Here is a 27,770-nt window from a genome sequence, read left to right as displayed (position 1 = left end):
GCATTGCTCTAGTAGGCTTCTTCTACAATCAGACACATTCATGTTATGTGTTAAACTGCATAACAATTAATGATGCAACGATTATAGATTTTGGTTGTACAATTATAGTCTGAAGAATAATCATGGTTTTACGGTTATCACCATTATTATGTATTTATTAAATTAAAAACACCACTAGTTTAGAAAAACACCAGAAAACTGCTTATATTTTAAAGTGTTGTTTATTGTTGCTCTGTAATCAAATACAGCACAAAATATTAATAAAAAACAAACAATAGTCCATTTCTCTCTTGGACTTAAAATAAATTGTGAGACTAAAATAAATATGGGTTTTACAAATGATGATGTTAGATTTCCAAATTTAGCAGTATCAGCAACAGTAGTAGAAACAGTGAATTTTTCACAGCACTGAATATTTTACCAATGATTTTTTTATTCAGCTTTTGTTATTTCTTCATCTTATTTTTAATAAAATTACGGTTCTAAGTTCTGTTTGAAGCAAAAGTTTCTTGCAGTACTGTTTTTGTAATATATGGAAAGCAAATTACATTTGTCTCCTGCCCTTTTGGGCTGATCCGAAAAATGGTCCGATCCATGACTAAAAAAACATATGTGTAATCCGAACCATGAGATTTGTGATCCGTTACACCACTAATCCCAAGATGCAAATTAGAAGCAAAAGAAGTATTGCAAGAACATTTGTTATTTAATAGGTCCTTTCCATCCAAAGAGGACAAAATCAACCTATCCCATATATCTGATGTATATTAGATGGCTTGTGTCATCTCAGAAGATGAAATGCATTGAGTACAGTGACTTTTGGAGGCGTGAGATGCTCTTTAGGAGCATTTTGAGAAACATTGCAAAATGACCAAGCCATTTTAAAATGTTTAATAATGGCGGCCCATTGCACTAATTTTTGTCATCTCATGATCTGTTAAAACAAAATCACTTGATTTTTGTGATGCGTCAGCTGGAATTTACTTCGTTAAATGTGTTTCCATTTTAGTTTGTGCATTTTTTCCTATCAGATAAAAAGTTTATCTAAAGTTTTATATGTGTTTATGGCATTTCCATTTGAGCGTTTTATGCAATATTTCAAAATATGCATACAATTAGAGGCCATGGGAACATGCTGTAGTTTTAGTTCCTGTTTTTGTGCACTATAATAATTTTTAGGTTTGTCACAATTTACTTAATTTTTCTTTATTTATGCTCACTTACAGGAGTAAACTATAGCATCCTGCTCTTCTTGTTTTGACTGTATAGACATTGCCCTCCACTAATAAATTCACCCTTGGTTGATATGTGCAATGCAGTCATTTTTTTTACCTTTTGGATCCTTTGCTTAAAATGTTGACCTCAATCCTGAGGACACTTGAGGTTGTGTCTGGATGCTTTCCCATGTAAAATAACTGTAATTGTACATCTGGAATTTTTCTAGAATTTTGGCTACTGACATCATTTTTCCCACAGGCTGACTCCTAATATGTCCAGCTGGCAATTTTTGTGTTATTGCTATTTTTTTTCCACCACTTCCCTTTTTGTGAAGGCCAACAATCCTTTTCCAAATCCGCAAATCACAGCTATTATTTTTTTGGTTTACCATGGTGTTGAATGACTGAGTTCAGCCTGTGTTTCCTCGAATAAAGCTCTGTGAAACAGGTCAATTCTATTTTACCCCATTTCAAATGTATTTGAATAGTTCAATTGAATATTAATTCATATATGAATATTTAAATAGTTTTTTTTAAGATTAATTAATATGTGAATATTTTAATAGTTTATTTAAATAGTTTAATTCAATATCAATTAATATCTGAATATTTTAATAGTTTATTTGAATAATTTAATTGTATATTAATTAATATATATAAATATTTTATTAGTTTACTTGAATATTAATTAATATATAAATATAAGTTTATTTAAATAGTTTAATTCAATAATAATTAATATGTGAATATTTTAATAGTTTATTTAATTAGTTTAATCGGATATTAATTAATATATGAATATTTGATTAGTTTATTTGATGAGTTTAATTGAATATTAATTAATATATAAATATAAGTTTATTTAAATAGTTTAATTCAATAATATAATATGTGAATATTTTAATAGTTTATTTGATTAGTTTAATCGGATATTAATTAATGTATGAATATTTGATTAGTTTATTTGATTAGTTTAATTGAATATTAATTAATATATAAATATAAGTTTATTTAAATAGTTTAATTCAGTAATACTTTATATGTGAATATTTTAATAGTTTATTTGATTAGTTTAATTGGATATTAATTAATATATGAATATTTGTTTAGTTTATTTGAATAGTTTAAATGAATAGTAATGGATACAACTAGTTAAAATACTTTGTAATTTGTCTGCTTAATTTATTTCTTAGACTCAATGTCTCTATCCAGTTTCATAATTTATGCAAAAAAATATTCCCCTTTTTGACAACTTGGTCTGTGTGTGTGAGCTTGGGGAGCAGAAAAGGGGACTCCGGGTGACCTCTTTGCATAGACGGTCATCCTTATCCTAATGTGCCTATTGCGGTTCATCCGCTATGTAACAGTATGATATTGTTTGTTGTATTTTATTTGTATCTGGGTAAAATTTTAAGTATGGACAAAGTTTTATGTGTAAACCTAAACCCCCAACGCCCCCTCAAGCCCCCCACCATTTTGAATCAAGGTGACTCTGTGGCTTAGTGGTTAGCACTGTAGCCTCAAAGCAAGAAGGTTCCTGGTTCGAGACCCAGCTGGGATATTATTGTTCAGTTGGCATTTCGATGTGGACTTTGCATGTTCTCCCATTGTTTACGTGGGTTTCCTCCGGGTGCTCTGCTTTCCCCCACAGTTCAAAGACATACGCTATAGGTGAATTGAATAAACTAAATTGGCTGCAATGTATAAGTGTGTGAATGAGTGTGCATGGGTAAGGTTTCCAGTACTGGGTTCTCCCAGAAGGGCATGCGCTGTGTAAAATATATGCAGGAAAGTTGGTGGTTCGTTCCGCTGTGGTTTCCTCCAATGAATAAAGGGATTAAACCAAAGAAAAATGAATGAATTTGAAACTATTTGCTTTGACGTTTTGTCATAAATACTACTGTATTGCTCTGCATACAAATATGACAGTAGTGTTTCTTCAATTGAACTATAACAGGCCATCAATCCACTCACAAAGCAGTTTTTCAAGATGAAGGCATGAAACCAAACCATTCTCCGACATAAGGACATAATGGATATTCCATAATAGATGAGATTGTGTTTTTTGCAGTTTTATAATGCGCTCTCCATGTCTTTCCCACATTCTTATTTCTTCATCCAAGTTCTTTGGAATCAATAATGTCTTAGAAGTCATAGTTCTCGTAATCCTGACTTGAATATATAATTTTCTTCTTGTCCTCAGTTCTAAAATATCAGTTTGGCTGGAATCACTTCGATATCCATTCATTACGAATGTCTGGAAACATGATGAAACTCATTTATCGCAATATGTGGGATCTTTTGCAGCTATTTCCTTACAAAGTCCAAACAAGTCAAAAATCAGCCTCAAGTTTTTGTTATGTTTAAACATGTGAGAGTGGATGTTTAATCATGTATACTTTGATTGCATGTTTATTTATAAACACATCATTGCTTGATTACTGAACTCTTCCTGGTGTTGTTTTTTTCTCTCTCTTTTTTTTTTTGTAGTGCTCTACACTGGGTTCCTCGAACATTGGAGTTGAAGAATTGCCTATTTGTGATCTCAGTGCTATCGGGAAGAAGTTTGAGGGAGGCCATTACACATCCTTGGTCAGTTCTCTACTATTTAACTCACTTGAAAATACTTGTTTTGGAATTTGAGGTCACTGTAACACAGGCCCTGCTTGATGAGACAAAAAAACAGAATCAGTTGTGAATAAAATTTGACAATTGCTCTTGACTTTTTATGGGTCTAAGAAATAGTTGGTTAACATTACATGACTCGTTTTTACCAGGGTTGGGAAGTCCCCTGAAGTGGATAACTGTATCTTTTTCCGTGACTACGCACAATTACTGTTTAATTATTGGGATGCTTCATCCAAAAATGAAAAATCTGTCATCATTTATTCATCCTCCAAACCTGTTTTAAGTTTCTTTCTCTGGTGAACACAAAAGAAGGTATTTTGTAGAAACCAGCTGCCATTGACTTTTACAGTCTAACATTCTGCAAAATATTTGCTTTTTGGGAACCCTTAAAAAAACTCAAAGGGTTTGAAAGCACTTGAGGATGAGTAGTTGGTGAGTAAATGTTCATCGTTGGGTGAACTAATCCTTGAAGTATTTGTTGACAATTTTCCACGCAAGCAGATGATTAAGCCCAGATTTCTTTCTTCCGTGCTCACATTTTAGGTGGTCGAACCTATTTTGCAAAGCAGAATTGTCGGTTCTTCTATTGTTGGTTTTTGGTTTTAGAATTAACCAGGCCTGTTATAATATAGATTTTTTTTTGTTGTACGATATATTGCACCAAAATATATTGCAATAAACAATATTATTGGCATTTTATGCCACTCGTATAATGCCAGAATGACAAGATAACATCATTACAATGCAAGTACACTCCTCCAAAGAACACATCATATTTTACTCTTATTAAATATTTCAATTATTATAGTAATTTTAGGTCGTTTTTACAATTTAATAGTTAGGTATTGGAATCAGAATGTAAAAAAGCTGATTCTAATTATTTAATAATAAAAAATGTTAACAAAAAAAAGTGCAAGGTAAAAAGTAACAGAGGCTGCGGTGTCTGCTACTAGATCTATTTTCAATTGGCACCCACATGAAAATATACTAAAGTAAATACTATAGTGTTTTTTAAATATACTGACACCTCTGGTAGAGCTTGAGACATTGCAAAATCAGCTAAAATAATGCTAGAATTGTGTTTTGTATGTATGGGCGAGATAAGCTCAATCATTTTTGGTGATGCTATACACACATATATATATATATATATATATAGCACCAAAAATGATTGAGCTTATGTCCATGTTGTATAATGCAAAACAATGAACTGTGTATTTGTTCAACAGAAATCCTTCCATGAGGATGTTGTGAAGGTACTTCGCCGTTACTTGGAGGAAGAGGAAGTTCTCCCAGAGGACCAAAAACACACTGCCCTCGCCCGCTCATACTACCTGACGGTTAGATTCTTTTGTTTTTGTGCTTTTATTTATTTATAATGAATTACCCAACTATTCCGAATAGTCATGGTCATGCTGTAATGAACTTAAAAATACATGCCTGGTGTTACTTTATTTATAGGTTATGACTTCAGCTTGCCAGTTTTATTATTAGTTTCTTTTTTTAAACTACTGACGTTTTTATTACCTTAAAAGAAGAAGTGGTGTTTTTTTGTTTTTGTTTTTTTTTTTTTGTAAAAAACAAATGCTGTTCCTGACAACAATTCTTAAATCAAGAAGCATTTTATAGTCAAGCAAAAATATTGTATTCTTTTCAGAAATAACAAATCTAGAACCTGAGTCCATAATTATAAATGCAGCGTTGGGCTGCTACAAGTAGTGGCGCTACTAGCTTAACTACATATCTCAGTAGCGTGGCTGCAGCGTCGATAGTTCCTAAATCAAACAGCTTTTCATTAGCGAAGCTATTTTTAGTCAAGTAGCGCAGTAGCATCCACACAAGCTACATTTACTGATCACGGATCAATAAGTGACTGCACTGACATTCACGGAGCTGTGAGGCCAGTGTCTAGCTGATGAAAGTAAATACATATGATGGCGAGAATTACAATGTCTTCTTCCTGTTTTATGATGGTCAACAACAAACTTTTTGGTGCGTTACTGCCACCTTTCACTCTGGTCGGTGATGTCGCCAACCAATTAGGCTTATATATATAGTTTACTGTAGTAAAGGCTACACTATACTATAGTAATTACTATAAGTTCATGATAGTTACTATTGACACCACATTATGAAGTGAAGTTCATTGAGTTGTAAATATACAATACGATATAATGATTATTCCTAGATATTTCCCTTTACTATAAAATATTTTACTATTTTAAATGTGTAACACCTGGATTTGTTGTACTTTTTGCTGTTATAAGCTATAGTTTGTTTCTGTTTTGTACACTATTATTTGCACTAAATAATTGAACTGAACAATTCTGCTTCATATGATTCATTGACAGTTTTATTGATCCCTAAGATATGATTGACTTGGATTTAAGTTGTTTGATTTAAAGTTGCATCGACACGGCTAAAGACTCGTTACAGTGGCGATTCATTCCAACTACTATGAGTCGACTCTTTTATAGATGAATCAATAGTTTTAAACATGGTGCACTTTCAGATTTAAACCTTCTGGAAATTTCACTTCACTTAGATCTGTTACACACTGCTTGGAAGGTCATTTTCAAAAACCCATAATAGGGGCTCTTTAAAGAATGCTCGATCCTAAAATCTAAATATTTTCAATCCTCCTTAGCTCTTAGAGGACGTTTATGGCTGGTTCAATAGTCAGGACCCAAAACTGTGGGATCCACGCTCCAAACATCTGCCAGCGTAAGTAGCATCAGATTCTTTCTAGTTGTCAAATAAATGCTTGGATCTGTTGTTAATGATGCGTGTGTATGATTCATTCATTCTCAATTTCGCAACAGTGGAATGCTTTCACATGCTGTGATGCCGCCAAATTATGAGCATGTTTATGCTCAATGGCGTGAGAGGGATAAGGCTTTAGATGGCAACCTGCAGCTGACTGGAAGACATGCAGATGTGAAAATGGGAGATGAGGAGGATCTCCCCTCACATCTGGCTAATATGCAGAAGGGTCATTTGATGGACATGAGGGCGTTACGAATGAACCTGAAAGGTAAATAAACATACATGCCAAAGCAGTAGGAACCATTATTTGTGAACATATTATGAGCTGTGCTAAAAGCATACTAACTCTGAGGCTTTATTTTAGGAAAGAAGAGTCGACAAGGTAAATCTGACCTGGAAACGGGTTGGTCAAAAGATGATGAGAGGCAGTGTGCTCTGTGCCAAAAATATGGTGATGCAAAAGCCAGTGTAAGTACTTTTAGCTTAAAATACAACATTATTCCACCTTTAGGTATTCTAGGTTGTTAATTCAATAATGTAACAGATTTTCTTCAATACTAGCTAGTTTTAAGAAGATGTTCATTATTTTAAGATTGCATTTTGAGATTATTGATCATTCTAATGTGTTTATATTTCATTATTTTCCTATGTTGAGTCCTTGTATTTTAATGCATGTTTGATTTTCTCTTTTGTTGTAGCACTTTGGGTTTTAGAAAAGTGCAGTTTAAATTAAATGTATTGTTGTTATTAACATGGCAATATCTTTTAAATATACATATATTTTTTATTTATTTAATTTATAATTATAGTAAGCTTAATTTTAAACTAAATTCCAATATGATAGTCATTCAGTTATCTATGGAATGTTTTTTAGGGATGCTCATTTCGGTTATTTTTGCCAGCTGACAACCGCCATTCGTTAACCTAATATTAACCCTTAACTGGCCAAATTAATATTACATTATTATTTAAAAAATATTTTAAAAAATTACATGTAAATTTTGTGTCTGACACAATAAATATTGCATTTTAAAATACTGATTTATTTTAACATGTGAACATTTTAACAACAGAACATCTTCACGCACATGCAGTGTTTCCAACAGCATAGAAAAAAAGCATAGATTAATTTAAAAAAGAATAAAATAAATAGCCATCCCCTAGATTTAAAAAAAAATAAAAATAGCAGGCTGCGTCAAATCGACCACTCCACGGAATGTATGCATTTAATTAATGCTCTGCTGTTATTTTTATATCACAAACCTCTGTCAACATTTTTATTAGAAGTCATTATTTTAAATATTGTGTCTGATTGTACTTTAGAGCTTGTGCACTTTTATTTCCTCTCTCACTCTCGGTTCATGTGTACACTAAATCATCACAACTATCGCCTATTTGTTGTGTTTATGAGCGGCGGCAGTTCCATTCCAGACAATTCCAGACGCTCTGACTTGTTGCTGGCTTGTTTTTAAAGCAGAGCACATTTCAAAAAGTTCGGTTTTGCGTCGTCTTTCTCTAATTGTGCAAATAAACAGAAGTGTTTAAGACATAAATCCAGCATAGAGGCAATCAGCATCAGCGCTGGTTTGGCATCAATTCTTTCATTTTGCTTCTTTGGCAAAATATGTCGTTGCATGTGGTGCCATCCCACGAGTTAACAAATATGTGTTGCACATTTATGCAGCCAATTACAAAAAAAATAATAGTGTTTTTTAATCGTTTAACTGATGGTAATCAGTTAAACGATCAGCTAATTGTTTAAAATGCACCCTTTCGAGCATCGCTAGTTGCATTAAAGTATTATTACATAAACTTGGGACTGTCATGGTTGTTGTAAGTCATATAATTTAGGTGCCATGCCATAAATTCATAACATGCTTATTTTGATGTGGGATGGATGTTGTTAGTGTTGCCGAAACTAAAATGCTGATTCTTTTTAAACTTTTCGTTTCCCAGGATGCGGGTAGGCTGCTGTATCTAGGGCAGAATGAATGGGCTCATGTAAACTGCTCCATGTGGTCTGCAGAAGTGTTTGAGGAGGACAATGGGTCCCTTCTACATGTTCACAGTGCTGTAGCACGGGGCCGTTTAATGGTGTGTTGTTCATCTCTTTTTTAAAATTTTGCAAATCAGAGCTATTGGAGAAACATAAGACAGACTTAAATGAATAACTTCAATCCTCATGTTCATTCAACCCTTTCTTTCTGTAGCGCTGTGAGCGGTGTAACCGAACAGGAGCAACGGTTGGTTGTTGCCTTTCTTCGTGCCAGAGCAACTACCACTTCATGTGTGCCCGCTTTCGTAACTGTGTCTTCCAGGATGACAAAAAAGTCTTCTGTTACAAGCACCGTGACCTTATAAGTGGAAAGGTAAGCTTTTACAATGACTCTGAAAGTGCACCCAGAAATTCAAAGTACAGGCTTTTTATGTGTGCATTACACATCAAGTTGGAGAGTGAAATAATCTTTCTTTAATTTGCCAGATGATCACTGGTCAAGGGTTTGAAGTTCTTCGGAGAGTTTATGTGGATTTTGAAGGGATAAGTCTTCGCAGAAAGTTTTTAACTGGATTGGAGCCAGAATCAATCAATTTAATGATAGGTAGGTGTTGGTATTCTTTAAAAGTTGCATAAGAACATTGTGCCATGCCTAAATGTACATTGACTAATACACTTTTTCAACTCTTAGGTTCTTTGCTAGTAGAAAAGCTTGGAAAACTGAGTGAATTATCTGCCTGTGATGGTAAACTTTTTCCTGTGGGATACGAGTAAGTAGCTTTAATTGTTTGTCTAAGTTTCCTCCTGATGGAATATATTCACTAGATTTGTGGTATTTTAGTTGCTTGAACATCAATAGAGTTTTTGTTTATATTTCTTTTAAGATGCTCTCGCTGGTTTTGGAGTACTGTAAACCCTCTTCGCCGCTGCAAATACACATTTCGTGTTACTGAGGTCCGCCCAGCTGTTCAGGAAAAACAAGTGGAAGAGTCGCCCGATCATGGAGAAAATTGCACTATTGCCCACAGTCCATGCCCCCAGTCAGGTAAGTACTACATATCGCTGCTGTCTGCAAGGTGATGATTTAAAATTTTGTGCATTTTTCAGTTTCTCTTTATTTTTTTTATAGAATGTGAAGCCCTTGAATTGGGGTTGTCTTCAACAAATCCTTCCACTGAAGCAAATTTCACCTCAGGGTCTGTCTTTGCCAAACCCGACCTTGGTGCCCGCCCCAAAATCACATCATACCCACAGAACAGAAGACCTGCTGGAGGACTGTCCAGACCACTGCCTTCTCCAGGTAATTGACATTAATTCAGTCAAGTAGTTACACATCACACACACACATAGTTGTCTTCATGATACCGATTTGAACGTTGTTCATTTATTTAGTTTTTTTTGTTTTGTTTTTTTTCCAGGAGCTGCTCCATCCAAACCCCACCACATCTTGACTATTAGTGATTTGGAAGACACTCGAAGGCCTCGACGGCATAGCCCTCACACCCAAAATAGCGGTACCCGCAGTCACATGACCTCCCCTACCCTTGGCTCCCCTGCAGGCCCAATTCCTTCTAGAGCAGGTGGATCCCACCACCCTAAATCTTCTCAAACTACCTCCCCAATGTTCCCCCTTGGTGCTACTGAAAACCTGTTGACCTCTTCTTCAGCTCGTCCTGTTGGTCGAAGTGCTTCCTCAGTCCGGGGTACTGGAATATTGACGCCCCATTCTACCTCAGGGCTGTTTTCACAGTCCACAAAGCAAGGTGGCATTGGCAGCACCCCTTGCACCAACCGATCCCTCACCTCTCCCACCCATCTTTCCACAAGACCACGCCCTTTTGATTTTAATCCGATAGACTCTTTAGAACTTCCTCACAATTTTATAGCATCACCACAGGAGCATCTATCAGAAACTGGTGCCTTGCCATTAGGAGACGCTTTGAGTATGCCAAAAGTTAATCATTTATGCAGTGATAGAGATTTCCCTTATACATCCATCCACTTAGAGGCAGACCTGACTGTGGCCCCTGAGCTGAGAACTGAACTTGAAATTGAAGAGTCTGTGGTGAATGAAGGCGTAGCTATGAACTGTAGTGCACAAATTGTGGTTGAAGGTGAAGACAACCAAGAGGATTTCTGGGAACCAGATGATAACAAGTCCAAAATGTCCAGCCAGAGACTGTCTTGTACTGTTGATCCTTGTAGGGAGGACTGGGGTAATAGCTCTTCTGATGAGGACATGGAGAACTACTTTAACTTCACTCGCACAGTGGTTACTTGCAAGGCTCAAAGGGATTCATCTAAGAAATCCCCATCTGTAAGGCAGATTTCTCAACTTGATGGTGTAGATGACGGGACTGAGAGTGACACTAGTTTGGCTAATAGTGATAACCATGCTATGAAGCTGTCAAATCAAACCCAGAAACCACACAAGTCGCTCAGCGCTGTACCTCATGAACAGACAGCCAGCAATGGCCTTTGTTTGACTTTTCCAAGTCCTTTATCTGATATTTCATCAATTAATTGTTGTTTTGAGTCAGTTCCCAACTCAGAGGTGCTCACTGACCAAGATTCCTTTGGGCTTACTCAAATTTTGGAATCCAGCTCTGGGGTTTGTGGTCCCCAACAAGACACCTTGATTAATTTTGTTGAGTCAAAGTCTTCAAATCCTACATTTTCTACATATGGTAATGATTACCAATCACTTGCTGAGCCAGAGACACCTTTAATTCTTGAAAGATGTGATCCACTTTCTCCCAATGCACATTTCACAGAGCTTGTCCCAGTCCAGGATTCTCCATGTGACCCACAAGAATCTAAAGAACTCTACTTGGATCCTAGTAGTGGCCACTTTGTGTCTTCTGTGGATGATGCTACAGTTTATCAAAACAGCCACTTGCAAGATGATTCCCTAAACTTGAATCAAGTTAATGGGATTCAGTTTTCACTGCAACAAAATCCTGTTCCTTCCACAGAGTTACTTAAACCCGCACCTCTTCTTGAACCTTCATCATCTGTCCAAGTTCCTTTTGTAGCTTTCCCAAATCAGACAACTCCTACAAATGTTTCTTTGTTCCCTGTCCAAACCTCTGCGGGTAAGACAATCTTACCGCCCATGGAAAGTTTCAGAACTAAATTGAACCCACATCCTGAACAAAGACATCCAGCTCCCTCAGTTCCTGGGGGCGCATTGCCATATGTCCCTGCAAATATACCACAGAAGCCAGAGTCAATGTTGTCTGTGCCGTCAGCCACTGGTGTACCCCTCGGGACTTACGGACCAATTTCGGGTACAGTGTCTGTCCCATTGCATCCAACTTACATGCAGCCCATAGGATCCACAACGGTTGGCGTAGTCTCCTCATCCACCTCTGTAACTTCCCAGCCTTCGGCTCAGTGCCAAGCAATGCCTTCTGCTATTCAGCCAGCCTCTGCTCCATGTGTCATCAATGGGTACAACACCATGCCTATGCAAAGAGACTCTGCTCCAGGACGAACTATTTCCATAAATTTTTCAACCCCAAGATCAGCAGTTGAACCCCAACAGCAGTTGGTAACCCAAGCTTTGCCAGGCCATGCTATTCTTACTGTAAAGGAGGTTGGTGGACCCAATGTGGATCCTACGCCTCATGTTTTACTTGTTAATCGTCTTGGTCAGATTTTTGTCAAAAACCCTGAAAGCAACACCTTTCAGTTGCCGACTCCAAATTCCCCTTCATTCAGCTGTGTTACCCAAATTGCAAGCCTCTTGCAAAGCAATGCCTTGTCAGCCACACTTGCGGCTGCTGGGAGCTTGCCAGCAGTTGCAGGTGCCACCATTCCAACCCAAGTTTCCCATATTGTGACCCCATTGGTGCAGACCTCCAACACAATTACCCAGCTACTTGCCACCAATAACAACGAGGCAGCTCCTCCACCACCAGCAGATGTTAAGAAGCCACGTAGGAATACCAAATCTACTGGAGAGAAAGTGAAAAAACCACGGACTAAGAAGGAGTCTTCCACGCCTAGAAGGACGAAGTCTACTAGCACATCTGGCAAACAATCTACAGGTCAAGTAATTACCTCCTCAGATAAATTTAATCAATTGGACAGTGCCCAAGCTATCATCAACCAAGCCATGGCTGGCTATTATGATCCCAACAAGACCGTTTCCAATATTCTTCCATCCTCATCACCTTGTAACACTAAACCCGTTGGCCAAACCCAAACAACAGTTTCACCAGTTTTACCCGAAACTCTCCTCGTTAAACCAGAGAAGAAGTCTTCCCCACCGGTAACACCAGAAGTAGCCCCTCGACCAAAGCAGGTTCGAATGAAAAGAGTGTCCTGTCTGTCTGACCGTATTGCCACCAAGAAATCAAAATCTGACTTTTTAGACATGGAGCGCCCTAGTGCATTGGAAGAGCCACACAAGTCAAGCTCTGTATCAGCCAGGTAAACAGAACCAATAAGGATTTCACTGACATTAAATAATCAGATTTCAAAATCTGTCTGCAATATTTATCATGTTTTTCCACAGCAGGTATGGAGTTCGCATCAAAACCCCAACCGTCAAGGGAATCCTGGACTTGGACAAGCTGAATGAAGAGCCAAGTAGTGACTCTGAGAGTGCAAGGTGAGAATAGAAAGATTGTAATTGCGAGGGATTTCACTCCATGTCTTGGATATATACCCTTCTATTCCTTTTTAAAGAGTTAGTTCACCCGAAAATAAAAAGTCTTTTTTTAATCACTTGCCCTCATGTCATTCCAATTCTCCAGATTTTTTTTCATTCCTTCCCATGTTACTTCAGCCTCAAGAATACTTTTGTGCCCAAAATAAAACTATAAAAATCTGTCTTCAATCTTAGATTAGGGTTCACATTTATTATGAGGTATGTGATACTTGCATATTGCACCACTGACTCTAATGGGTTGTATGGGTCATGGGAGAGCTTTTAGATTTCATCTAAAATATCTTAATTAGTGTTCTGATGGTCTCTTTGGATTAAAAACAGATGTTTTTGTGAACTAACCCCTAAAATATATGATTTGTGTTTATTTTCAAAAAGTCCTAAATCAATGGGATAGTTTGCTTTTAAGCTCAAGACTGAGTTACTGGCAGCAGTTACTTTATGGCCCGTTTCCACAGAGTATTATGTAACGGTTTGGTACGGGTCACCTTTATCAAGCTTTCGTTTTAACTGCCAAAAGTGGTGTGGTGTACAACATAGTTTCAGTAGACATCATTCTCGCTCAAGGAAATGTCAAAGTAAAGCTGTGTGGGTGGTTCACATATCATATGAGAAGCAATTTACACAAAACAGGCGATTTATACACATAAATACTTGTGTATAAATGTTCATTACTAACCTTTCTATGAACAGGATTTGATTATAACTGCAGGTCAATGATAGCCTATTGTAACTTCATTTCTACAGTGCAAAATAGTCTTCTGCAACATCTGCAATTATCTAAAATATATAAATAAATGCAGCAAACATGAACACACAGCCCCTTACAGTCTCCGATATGTTACCAATTACAGAAAAACTACACCTAGCATACACCATGCAACATATAGCCCACAGTCAGTGCAAATCTCTTATCTGTTTTCTTTAATCTTCACCAGCACATGTAACCTCTTGTTAGAAAGTAATGCCATCATTCCGAGTTCATAATAGTCCCAAAGTCGATGATTGTAGTTAAACATGGCAGTTTGTTCATCTTTTAGGTTGCTGAAAAAATCATTTGCTCTTTTGTTTTGTAAATAACGTGCGCGTGATTATTAAAGTTATTCTGACATCCCTGTCCTTTGTTTTTTCGCGTTGCACTTTCGCGTTTGTCTGTTTCTGAAGGGATGTCAGGAGAACTTTAATAATCACGTGCACGTTATTTTCAACTCAAATATAGATGCACAGCAAGCAAGCGCAGGCTCTTGGGAGAAACTGAAACCACTCACACTTTAGACAGTCTTGTACACAACGAGAGACACAGATTCTGCTCTTCTTCTTGGGTTTGTAGCTGTTCATTAAGACAACGATGGTTTGTTTGAGCTCGGATCAACCATGGCTTGTTATTATATGTATATAGTATTACGGTGTAATGTCTCGGCCGTGTATTTAAAAATGGTGCTTCTTTTGTTTTCATTCTCCTTGCTTGTGCACGAGGTAGTGACGTTTCTCTGTAAACCAATGGCGTTGAGCTGTGCATCTCACTCCGCCTTTTGTTACATTATTGTGTTTGGTACCCTTTCGAAAGGGTAACCAAAAAGTGGTATGATACAGTTCGCTTTTTGGTACCTTTTGGAAACGGCTATAAAAGCGTACCCAAATGTACTGCACCACTTAGTGGTAACTGGCCATCACTGTTGTACTTTAGAGCAGGGGTTCCCAAGCTTTTCAGCCTGCGACCCCAAAAATGACAATGCCAGTGACTCGTGACCCCCAATATCCTCTGAGGTGGTTATAAATACAGAAACCTTGCATGCTATGGCGCACACACTCCAATAGACCCAATTCTATTCTTCGTTTATTTTTTTTTTTTATGTATGTCAGTGCTGTAAATGGGCCAGAAAGTTTAACCTGGTGCCATAAAATCAATCTGCTGCATCTGACGCTATTGCTGTGTCTTTAATATTATGTAATTACCCCAGGAGTCGCAATTGAATAGAACTAGTAACTATAAGCCACTATAGTAACAATATTGCATGCAACTATAAACAACTATTTTTTTCCCTTCAGTAAAAAATGGTAATTCTAGTGGTTAATTGAAAATAAATAGATTTTTGGAAATTACCAGGCGACCCCTCTTCATTATACCGCGACCCCCACTTTGGGAACCACTGCTTTAGAGAACCCAATTATAGTGGGCGGCTGTTTTTTTGTGGGCAGTTTGTTTTCTTTTCTAGTTTAAAAAATAGTGGTATCAGTGGTGATGAAAAATGACTGCAATGGAAAGAATATGCCACCAACACTCATATCGCAAGGCTAAGCCACAATATATGTGACTCTTTATTCATTCTTTATTTCAGGCCTGGACCTTGGGATCGTCTTTCATTGCCTCGTACTGGAGAGAGCAACAAGCCGTCAACTTGGGATCCTGCTAACCGAAGTGGATTATCTGACTTGAACAAATACTCAGGTAGATTTTTTATTTTCTTTTTTTTTTGTTCAACTCAGGGGTCTTTTAGTTAGTCAAACAACGTGTTATTCTTTCCTTCAAGGGATGCTGTCCTGCTCAGATGACGAGTTGTCTCCGTCAGACGGTGAAGAGCATGTTCCTCTCAGCCGAGACCAGCCACACCTACGCTTTGAGATCGCAAGTGACGACGGCTTCAGTATAGAAGCAGACAGCATTGAGGGTATGAGGTCATGTTTTGTTTGTGGTTGGAAAAAATATGTTGGTAAACGTAGAAGTGCTATTTGAAATATAGATGTATATCTCTACAGCTATGGAAGAAGTTAAGAGATCATTTTAAATATCACTGGGTTTATCAGATGTGGGTTTGACTGAAATTTTTAGATTTGTTTTTTTCTATAAAGGTCTGATAATATTTCTAGATTTATATATTTTTTCATTTAGTTCTGGTTAAAATTTAAAGGATTGGAGTTAATCCACTAAACATTAATGTTTTTCAGAAGTTAAAGCATTAGTTTTGTTTAGTCTAAAAATTAGTTTGAACATGTCTGAAGAGATGGATATCACTTTTGTTATATTATGCTTATGCAAAGAAAAATACAGTAAATTATATTTTTACCTAAAATTTGGAAATGTAATAAGTAATTTAATAAAAATTATTTTTTTATTCAAACATGTAGCTATAAATTGTAAATCCAGAGAAACTCGTGTATGTATGATTTGATGGTTTGACTTATGGGCCAATGGATTAATTCTCAATAATACAAATAAAACCTAATGAAATCTATGGCCATGGTTACCCCCTACAGAATAGTACACAATAGAAGTAACACACACACACTGATTTAATTAGTGTTGCCTTTGTTTAAGCTTGAAAAAGTCTGGACATTCTTCCCTAATCTTTTTTATCACCAAGGCATTTCTATTCACAGAACTTCCATGTATTACCATTCTCTAAAAACCATAGAGACAACCGTTTACAAAACTCACAGTAGATCAGCAGTTTCTCATACCAGCCTGGCACCGATATCCATGCCACATTCAGTCACTTAAATGAACACTGTTTTGAAAATAGGTCATAGTACGACAGCAAAGTTCCTTGATTACTACGCCAGAATGAGAGTACCTAGCGTTCCTAGACACATCGGCCTAGAAAATAGCAACTTTTAACTTTAAATTACTAATAATACTATTAAGCAAATATAAATAAATAAACAGTGCTTTATAGTTTCTGGGAGTCTAACCGTATTCAAGTAAAGAAATTGAACAGTTAAGCATAAAATAACATGGTCATCATTGCATATATACTTTAAAAAATGATCATATTTAATAACATCTTTACATTTTAATCTTTAATAAATAATCCTGCGATGTGATTATTGCAGACACACATTATGATTTTGATGCTCAAATAATATATTGTTTAGCCCTAGATACAACAAATAGGCTATAGGCATGCAAATTGGGAATAATCTTTGTCTAAAATGAATGAAAGGTGATTCTGCTCTGCTCTGATTATCTGGTTCTGGTCAGAATTCTGGAGTTAAACATTTGAGTTTTACAATTTTTAACTCCATTCAGCCAATATCTGGGTCTGGCGTGAGCACTTTTAGCTTAGCTTAGCATAGATAGTTGAATTTGATTAGACCGTTAGCATCTTGCTCAGATTCAACAAAGATGGACTTTTCTGGATGTACATTGTGTAAACCAACGTAAATTGTATTCATAACGCGACAAAAGAAAATATTGCAATGTCATATCTCTTTAACATCGTGCAGCCCTAGTGTTAAATGACACTTTTTAAAACACTCAAAGGTATTTTTGAACCAAAATGTTAATTGTTTAATGATGTCTTCTCAGTTGCCTGGAGTGCGGTTCTAGAGGGAGTCCAGGAGGCCCGGGCTGCCGCTGGCCTGCGGCTGCTCACTATGTGTGGGATGAGCGGGGCTCGTGTGATGGGGATGCTGCACGATGCTGTGGTGTATCTGGTGGAGCAGCTGCAGGGCGCCAAACGCTGCCATCGACACACCTTCCGCTTCCACAAACAGGCCAGTCAGGATGATGATCTGCCCGTCAACCCCAGTGGCTGTGCCCGCTCGGAGGTTTACCTGAGGTCAGTTCACTGCTTCAACTCTGGAGGAGTTCAGTGGTATTTAAAATGGAAATAGGAAAGCCAAGGTTCAAAATGGGGCAGTTATTCATAATAGATTTTTTGTTTTGTTTTTGGCAGTGTAGATTCATTTCTGTTGCCAGTTTTTTGGTAACTGCTGTACAATGAATAACTTGTTTGTTAGAGTAGTATAAATGTTACTTTATGATACTTTATGAACAGTTTAGTGCTTTATTTTCCTGCCACAATAATACAATATCTCTATGGTTGTGATAAATAAATACAGATATATTTATAATAATAATAATAATAACACTTTATTATGGTCTATTTGAGTATAAGTAGACTATCTGCTTAATATCTGTTCATACTGCTCCTTCAACAGACATTTAACTATCAGAAGCATTGCAAGTACATGTCAACTTACACCAACCCCAACTCCAACCTAACAGTCTACTTATAATCTAATGAGAATTAGTTGGCATGTAGATGCAATGTAACTTAATTCAACAGATGGACCGTCAAAATAAAGAAATAAATAAGTAAATATACTGTATTTTCTATGCTTGATTTGTCTGTGACAAAAATTAAATACTTTTTATAATAATATTAATAGTACTCCTTCTGTTGCTGCAGATCTCATGAATATATACACTGGTATTGTTATTAGTATTATAATTTCCAAAGGAAATTTATATAATGTCCAATCAGTGCTTAATCTTTATGCCACTATGGTATACTTTAGCAAATTAATGATGGTGAGAATATTTATAATTGCAATAATATAAATAAACAGTAACATTTTAGTTTAGGTCACAAGTCATGTTATTAACTACTGGCTTGTTACCTGCCTATTATTAAGATATTAACTGTTGTGTTACACACAGTTTGTGTCGATTCAAATGTACATGACAACATATGTTGTATACATTTCATACTTTTCTGACACAGATGGTTCTCATTGTATACCCAAGTCCTCTCTTGTGCTCTTTTATGACCCCTTTGCCTTAACCAATCACCCGTTTTCAAAGACATATAATGGCAAATTCATAGGGCCCTCCACTCATCCAATTAAATGAGTTTTTAGATAGATTTTTATTTTCTAAACCTTCTTCAATAGATTGTATTGAATGCAGTTGTGTTTTACAATCAATCAACAGGCCTTGTTCACAATTGCTTCCTTCAGGTGGGTGAAAAGACACTAGGAACTAAAATAATGCAGTGCATATTTCTAATGCTGCCTTGTGTGGCCTCTTTTGGTGATGCTGGAAATATGAAACTCTATTTACTCTCGCCTCTTAAATATCGCTTGGATACGTTTCACCCACGATATGATCCATATTCTGTCTTACAACTGATCTTTTTGTAAGGGAATCCCCCTTTAACCATTAGCTTATTTTGGAAGGCGTTGTCTACTGAATGACTAATGACAGGAGAGTAGGCGTTAATGCCATGAGGGAAATGTTTTCCGTGATTTATTTTTTGTTACCTTATGAACACGAGCAGGGGATTTGGGCAAATATTTGACAGGAAGACCGTAATTTTACATCAAGCACAATTTCTCTGTGATCCAGATGTTGCAGATATCAAAAGAAAAGAGTTATTTTCATAATCGTGCTGCTCACGCCTCTTCTTCCGTCTGCTTTTTTCACAGGAAGTCTACATTTGACATGTTTAACTTCTTGGCGTCACAGCACAGACAACTTCCTGACACCGACCTGTATGACGAGGAAGAGGACGAGGTTCTTCTTAAATCCACCAGGTCAAACCAGAGTTTAATTTTAGTCAACGAAAGCTTGGTTTCTCTGATGTGATGCAGATGAGTTAGAAAAATAAAACCCAGAGAAGAAAAAAAAAAGGTTTATAGTAAGACAACATGAGTATTGTTTCAGATGAGCTGCACTGTGAATGATCGATCCCTTTAGTCAGGTTTTTACAGTAAAAGATATTTGAGGATATTTTAATTGAATAGGTCACCTAGACATATACAGGTTTTCAATTCAGTTAAATAATGAAATGATTTTTAATGCTTCTTGATGATTCATACATTGCAACAGCTATTAGTGTTTTGTGAGTCAAGACAACATATACAGGCAAAACAACATTAATACTGCTCTGGACAACACCTCGAAGTCTTATGCTGCGAACACACCAGACGCAGGGAACGCTCAAGTTGGAAAATCTGAACTTGCGCGGACATTCGTACCACGTTAACCGATCAGGAGCTTGCTCTTGTTGGGGTGTGATTATGATGTAGCTCCTGTTGTTGGTGTCTCGAGGGGAAATCCTCTTGCCGACATTGTACAAAAGTTCATCAAACTGGGCTACGCTTAAGGCTGATTTATACTTCAACGTCAAACACCGGCGTATGCTACGGCGCTGACGCATAGCCCTTCGCCGTGGCCGTCGGCATCGCTGACATGAACCTCTCAAAAAATGTAACTAAACGTCGCAACGACGCGTAGCGCAAGCTCTGTGATTGGTCGGCTTGGTAGCGCTGATGAGTCTGCGAAAGGCGCGAGCTGGACGCGAGCCCAATGGAGCGATTGTTTACAAGTGTGGAGTCCCGTGAAGGAGCTCCTGATGGAAAGTTTTGTTTTGTGTTTACCTCATAGTTAAAGCTGTTGCACGTCCGCCAGTTCCTGCCTCAAAATGAGCGAGTTTGAGCCACTTGTACATCCCGGAAGTGTTCAGGAAAAGCAAAACAGTAGAGAAGAAACTCGACACAGAGGAACATCAACACCTCACTGCCAACTAGCGTTTCGGAAGTGTTAATGCAGAGACAGCGCGCAGAAGTAAAAATGCACAGCTACGGGCGTTGCATGCACCGTGAGTCACGCCGGTCACTTGACGCAGAAGTATAAACCAGGCTTTAGTCTGAAGGTGAAGTTAGGTGAAGTTTTTTTTTCCCTCTCCGCTGTCGCCACTGCCTCGCATGGTTCAGGATTGGTAGAGCTACGCATCGATGAATTTGCTCTTCAGTGTTTGAACTCTCAGTAATGATTAAATCACACTGAACTGAGCTAAACTGAACTGAACTGAACTTAAACACTAAAACCTGAACCACACTGTTCCAGTTACTATGACCATTTATGTGAAGCTGCTTTGACACAATCTACATTGTAAAAGCGCTATACAAATAAAGCTGAATTGAATTGAATTGAAGCACCGCTGAAAGCCTCCGATCACACCAAGCGCTTTTCATAGCGTGTCAGCAGGGTCCTAAAATGTCTTACGTTTAAAAAAACAAAATTTTGGGCCTTCAAAAAGTCTAAGTTGGGCCTGATCAAAAATCAGGTTAAACAGGTCTTAATTGTCCAATGTCCAAGTAAAGCTACCGTATGGGGTCATCAACCAATCACTGATGATCAATCTCTAAACCTATTTTTTTCTTTTACATTTAATTTTTTTATTGCAAAGTGATATGATTCACAAGAGCTGTTAGACATTTTTACAGCAACACAACTTATTTTACGATTTTTCATTAATACAAAAACTACTTTCAGAAGTAACCTGGCCATTAACAAAAAAATCATTCACAATGATCTTAAAAGGGATTTAAAAAGACTGCAGAAATCCCGAAAGAACTAACGGCAACAAAAACTGACTTTGCTGTTTCCTCGCATTAGCTGCTTCTGGCCTGGACCAAAAATCTGCACGTGAACACCAAACGGAGTACGTAATTTCTCTGCATGCAGTACTTCTCCATACCAGCAGGTGGCAGTATCTGTATTCATTCCACAAAGAGAAACCATAATTAGTGCTGCACAAAAAAGCAGTGTCTATGTACTTTTTTCACAGTTCTTACTCACAACAATGGGATTCAGTCGAGCAAATATATTTGGTGGTCTTTTAAATATATAAGAAATGTGAGGAAATGTCAGCCAGCTTCTTTGTGTTGACTTTTGACTTTTGTGTTGTTCGCTTGGTTTCGTTCCTTCAGTTTTTGTTTGCACCCTCTGATTGCTAGCTGAACAACTAATCACAGTGAATCAGGCAAACTCCCTCTGACGTTGTCCCGTTGAGAGGTGATGTAAGACAAAACACCTAACATGCTAGCCAGATTGATGATCACGATAAACTGTTAGCTTGATGTGTCCCCGCCTTTAAACCCCAGCCTTGGAAAAAGGATCATGAGAACATTCATGGCAGTCTGGAGCATGTGAAATAATATGCAGTTACCTCACTGGCTGAGCGTTTTGCTTCATAAAACCTTAATGTTTCATCAAGATGCACGAGTATTCGTTTTGTTTTGCCTGTATATGTGCCAATAGCTGCTGACTTACATTTTATGAATCACCTCCGATCATGGTTTGAGCTAAAAATCATATATAATATTCTAAATTGACAGCAAATGTTTATTTTAGGCTAACTTTAACAGAATTACCATGAGTAATAAATTGTGCTGGGCAAAGATTAATTGTGATTTGTCAAATCCAAAATAAAAGGTTGGTTTCACCTAATATACATGTATAAATATATATCAGTGCTTCCCACACATAGACTTTACTTGGGCGGGTCGCCCAGATATATTAATGGCCCAAATATATTTAGTGACACATTTTTTTTACTATGATCATCCTTTTACACATATTTTTGATTTTTTTTTGTTGTAAAATATAAGCAAACATCCAAGAGCGATTAAGTAGTGGAAAATCTTCACTCCTTTATCTGTTATATACTGCTCATCTTGTGTGTGCAAGAACTATCAACACCCATGTACTCTGGAGACTCACAGAGACCTGCACAGGCATCCACCGGCATCTCGAAATCTTCTAAAATGTCCGGGATTTGGTTTTGCTTTGGTTTTCTAAGCGGTCATTTATTTATGTGCACAACCACAAGATCAAGAGAGACATTAAACAATTATTTCGTTAATATAAACAACTCACAAAAACTTTACTGAATACTCTGAGAGGATAAAATTACATCTAAATTGGCTGCAGAATATTTGGGCATTAGAAATGGGTAATTAACTTATTATCAGTATTATTTAAATATGTTTTATTCTTGTAATTATTATAATTCTAAGATACATTTCACTGTTTTAATTCCCTTTTTTCTGGCATTTATTTCTCATTTGCTGTTTATTGTATTAATTTGAAGATGTCAATATTACGTCTGAAATGCTTTGGCAGTACTGTACAAAATGTCATGCCTATAAAGCAACCTGAACTTGAATGAGAGATAGAGAGAATCAGATTTGACCTGTCAGTGGGTGCACATGGCTCCTGAATAGCATAAAAGAGAAATAGTGGATTTCTTTTTACTTCAACAGTCTTTCTTTACTTTACCTGTTGAAAAGAAAGTTTTAAACTGATAATAATATAAATAGTGTTAAAATCTAACTATGTTTTGTTTGTCACATATAGTTAACTATTTGTGATGTGGGTAAAAGGTGTGTCTCAATCCGGCTATCACCGCAAGTATATTTCAATCCTGTGGGAAGCAATATATAGAGTTGAAGTCAGAATTAGTAGCCCCCCTGAATTATTAGCCCCCTGTTTAATTTTTCCCCAATTTCTGTTTAACAGAGAGAAGATTTGTTCAACACATTTCTAAACATAATAGTTTTAATAACTCATTTCTAATAACTGATTTATTTTATCTTTGCCATGATGACAGAAAATAATATTTGACTAGATATTTTCAAGACACTTTTATTCAGCTTAAAGTGACATTTAAAGGCTTAACTAGGTTAATTAGGTTAACTAGGCAGGTTAGGGTGATTAGGCCAGTTATTGTATAATGATGGTGTGTGTGTGTGTGTGTGTGTGTGTGTGTGTGTGTGTGTGTGTGTGTGTGTGTGTGTGTGTGTGTGTGTGTGTGTGTGTGTGTGTGTGTGTGTGTGTGTGTGTGTGTGTGTGTGTGTGTGTGTGTGTGTGTGTATTTTTATATATATATATATATATATATATATATATATATATATATATATATTTATATGTGTATGTGTATGTGTGTGTGTGTGTGTATATATATATATATATATATATATATATATATATATATATATATATATATATATATATGTATATGTATATATATATATATATATATAAAGAATTTTATTTTAGATGCGATTAATTGTGATTCATTTTTGCCTAGCACTAGTAATAAAAAATCCTCCCTGTTTTTGTTCTGTTTTTCAGTTGAAAAATGTCACACTTTTTTCTTTTTTTTAAAGAAACTTTGCCGTGTCGTGACATTATTTCTTTCCTTTTTTTTTTTTTTTTTTAGAAAGCTTTTCGAAGAATTATTTCCTCATTTTTGCCCAGTTTCCTCTTTGGAATATTTATTATTACCAGTTGTGGTTTTGTTCACGTGACAAATAACTCAATTGCTCTTTACAGACGTGCCACAAGTTTGGAGCTTCCAATGGCGATGCGCTTTAGACATCTCGAAAGAACATCGAAGGAAGCAGTTGGTGTTTACAGGTGGGTTTTTTAACCATCAATGAGGAACAGAGCAGTTTCAATTCTGTCTTAAACCCCACATCTGAATGCTTCTGTAGAAAAGATCAGCGTGCTGTTGCTTTTTTTACATTTGTGCGGAAGTCCGATTGGTTTTTTTTCTCTCTCTCTCTGAGATGCATCCAGCCACCCCAGGAAACAAATACTGTTTCTAAGTAGTCTCCTGAAAACAAACCTGTGGAAAGCACTGGTGATGTGGCAGCATATAAGCAGTTATCTTTTTTGAAATGCATGTGTCTGGTCTCCGAAAAGAAAGTATCTTAAAATAAGAAGTCAACATTGCATCACTGAATCAAATTTGCATTAAAAATAAAAAAAGAATATATTTTTGTTCCCCTTTGCAAAAAATCGTTAAAAGTGAACAGTGTTCTGAACAAACTAAAGTGGCGTTCACTAGACATTTATTTATTCACTTCTCACTGCCATTGGGCACCAGTTCAAATGTGTGCTTGACATTAAATGTATTATACAAAAGAAGGTAATGATTCGCACTCAATTGCTTCATACTGTTTTTATTTTTAGTTTTTCTTACATTTGACGGGTGATAACAGACAAACAGACGTTTCGGCACAAAGCCTTCCTCAGTGACACACGATCAGATTAACGCACCAAACCAAAGAAGTAACTAAAAAAACCGCAAGCGCGCAGGACTAACTTCAGTAACTCTGCACATTAAATGTATTAAATTAATCATTACTAAATAAAAATTAAAGGATGTTTAGAAAGAAAGGGTTACTGCCAAAGTTTCATTTTAGTCTTGAGCACATGCTGAGGTTTGTTTACGTTCACAATTGACTTTGGAATCCTGTTTGCAATTTGTTTCCCAGTTTCGCCTTTGATCTGTTGTAACCGCAGAGAGCATGGGTTATGCAATCTTTACTCTGGCCATAGGTTCTGGCAGATCCTTTGTTGTCATGCTATGCTATTAATCAAAACCAGCTCCATGGACTGAAACTCTTTTGTTATTGTAGGTCTGCGATACATGGAAGAGGTCTTTTCTGCAAGCGAAACATCGAGGCAGGAGAAATGGTCATTGAGTATTCTGGCATTGTCATTCGTTCTGTTCTCACCGACAAACGTGAAAAATATTATGATGGCAAGGTAAGTGAAAAGACATATTTCTGAACATTTTAACAGATGTGTGTATGTATTACTGACTTTTCAGCTGATTACTTCGAGGTTAAACATGTTTGTTTACATATACGTCATTTTTAATGGTGCTAGCAGTGAAAATCTTGGACTGTGGACAATGTGAAGCATGTGTTGTTCTCTGTTGAGTCCACCTTCACTGTCTTTCCCACATCTGGGAGAGTTACGGTGTGGAAAAGCCCCTAAGAAGCGTACCACCCAGGTTGTTCCATGCCCTGAGTGAAGCAATGGGGAGGATCAGTGATGGTTTGGACTGCAATATGATGGCATTCCTTAGGCCCAATGCTTGTGCTAGTTGGGCACGTCACTGCCAAGGACTACTAGAAGACCTTGTGCACCAAATGGTTCAAACATTGTATCCTGAAGGCAGTTCTGATGATAATGCACCAATAAACACAGCAAGACTGGTGACAGAGTGGTTTAATTAAAGTGAAGTTTAATATCTTCAAAGACTGAAGGGAATTTAAGACGTGAATAAACACGAATAAAGTGTCTAATTATGTGGGAATAGCGCAATCTATCGCTCAAGCTGTGTCTAGTGTGAACTCCCCAAATGCTACTTTTCTAAACAAGTAGCTAAAACTCGCTCATTCAAAGGCAGAAACTGGTGGACGTGCAACAACTTTAATCATCAAGTAAACACAAAACAAAAGTCTCCATCTAGAGCTCCTTCACAGGACTCGACACTTGTGTAACGTCCCCGCAGACTCTACAGGCCTCAGTAAACAATAGATCTCAGTAAATCAAAGTTCATGACAGTAAATAAGAAGGTTTTTTCTTTTTTTATATAAAGTCTTTCGATGAATTTGTTTCCTCATTTTAGCCCTGTTTCCTCTTTGTTGACATTTGGAATATTTATTATTACCAACTGTGGTTTGGTTTACATGACAAATACTTCAGTTGCACTTAACAGACATGCAACAAGTTTTAGACTCGAAAAAACATCGAAGTAAGCAGTTGGTGTCTGCAGGTGTTAACAAGTAGCTAAAACTCGCTCATTCAGAGGCAGAAACTGGTGGACGTGCAACAACTTTAATCATAAAGTAAACACAAAACAAAAATCTCCATCTAGAGCTCCTCCACTGGCATAACATCATCGCAGACTCTACAGACCTAAGTAAACAATAGATCTCAGTAAATCAAAGTTCATGACGGTAAATGAGTAATAGGTGGAACAAATATGGCATGTTTGGAAGGCTTTTTCTTTCTTTTTTTTTCTTGCCACAAAAATAAAATTCAAACCTGCAATTGAGCAAACCATTAGACTTCTACAACAATGTCCTTTAAACAGAAGAGCACAGAGAAATGTTTGCTCATAATGTATGATGGAAGTGGAAAGGTCAGCATAAACACCCCATAGCAAAAGTTAAGCTTGTTGGGGGAGGGTTGTTGAGTTTGGGCTTGTTTAGATGACCATGAACTTGTCTGTATTCCAGGGTATTTCAGAGCCAAATATGAGCTGTTTTTATAAGAGCAAATGAACAACGGCTGAAAATAAACAATTCAAGGTTTTGAGCAGTCCATTCACAGACCATAACGCATCTAGATTGGAAATCTGTGATGAGATGTGCAGACGCATATTTCTGCAAACTCAATAAATTAGACTACATCCGGGGTCTCAAACTGCCCCTGCGGGCCATTTGCAGCCCCTCCTCCTCCCCCCTACATCCTGCAACTTGCATCAAAATAACAAGAATCGGGCCCCCCAAAACATATAACATTGAATCACTATCATTGCTGTGCAGTCAAATACAGCCACTTGTGGTTTTAACCCCCCCCACCTACTGGACATTTAAAGTACTGTACCATATGTTAGGGTTACTTTCGGTTTCTCTCAGCATGCGGTGGAGAGTAACGTACATTCAGATTATTTCTAGGGCCGATTTGACTGTTGAAATGTCCATAAGTGTTCTTTTTTCAATAGGGATGTAACGGTATCAGAATTTCACGGTACAGTAATACCTCGGTATGAATGGCACGGTACGGTATTGATTGAATAATTTACAGGAAAAACAAAACTAATGAAAAGACTTGATAAAAGTGCCAAAAGTGTTTATTTACCTTAGCACTGAACATATCAATGACAAAAAACTATTAAACCCCATTAAAAAAAAATAAAGTTTCAATTTAGTATTGTTGAAAACTCATCACATTCAACATTTAATCACTCACTCACTTAGATAGAGATGGGTTTTAAGGAAAATGATCATATGACTTATAATCCGGTAAAAGCTGGGATCTCTGGGCATGTCCCCTGCAACAGAAAACCCCCCTCTCATTTGGGACTGAGGTTGGGACAAAGAGATATGA

The 27,770-nt window shown here is 36.9% G+C and overlaps 1 protein-coding gene across 2 annotated transcripts in view; it reads left to right on the top strand.

Moving 5' to 3' along the window:
• Window positions 1-27,770, top strand: part of kmt2bb (lysine (K)-specific methyltransferase 2Bb) — an 86,630-nt gene that overhangs the window by 52,058 nt on the left and 6,802 nt on the right. The window contains exons 18-36 of one of the 2 annotated variants that reach the window (XM_009291876.5): window positions 3,708-3,809; window positions 5,075-5,185; window positions 6,493-6,569; window positions 6,668-6,879; window positions 6,976-7,079; window positions 8,568-8,705; window positions 8,822-8,980; window positions 9,094-9,211; window positions 9,299-9,377; window positions 9,492-9,652; window positions 9,737-9,907; window positions 10,026-13,044; window positions 13,133-13,225; window positions 15,622-15,731; window positions 15,814-15,951; window positions 17,589-17,841; window positions 19,493-19,600; window positions 24,192-24,275; window positions 25,283-25,412. In XM_009291876.5, the coding sequence (XP_009290151.1) occupies window positions 3,708-3,809; window positions 5,075-5,185; window positions 6,493-6,569; window positions 6,668-6,879; window positions 6,976-7,079; window positions 8,568-8,705; window positions 8,822-8,980; window positions 9,094-9,211; window positions 9,299-9,377; window positions 9,492-9,652; window positions 9,737-9,907; window positions 10,026-13,044; window positions 13,133-13,225; window positions 15,622-15,731; window positions 15,814-15,951; window positions 17,589-17,841; window positions 19,493-19,600; window positions 24,192-24,275; window positions 25,283-25,412 (5,367 nt within the window). Of the gene's footprint in view, window positions 1-3,707; window positions 3,810-5,074; window positions 5,186-6,492; window positions 6,570-6,667; window positions 6,880-6,975; window positions 7,080-8,567; window positions 8,706-8,821; window positions 8,981-9,093; window positions 9,212-9,298; window positions 9,378-9,491; window positions 9,653-9,736; window positions 9,908-10,025; window positions 13,045-13,129; window positions 13,226-15,621; window positions 15,732-15,813; window positions 15,952-17,588; window positions 17,842-19,492; window positions 19,601-24,191; window positions 24,276-25,282; window positions 25,413-27,770 lie in introns of both variants that reach the window. The other variant, XM_002664671.7, reaches the window with a different exon arrangement.

The sequence above is a fragment of the Danio rerio genome, chromosome 15, assembly GCF_049306965.1.
Source record: "Danio rerio strain Tuebingen ecotype United States chromosome 15, GRCz12tu, whole genome shotgun sequence".
NCBI classification, from domain to species: Eukaryota; Metazoa; Chordata; class Actinopteri; order Cypriniformes; family Danionidae; genus Danio; species Danio rerio.
Note: the sequence above shows the minus strand (reverse complement) of the source record. Positions and strands in the feature narration are given on the sequence as shown.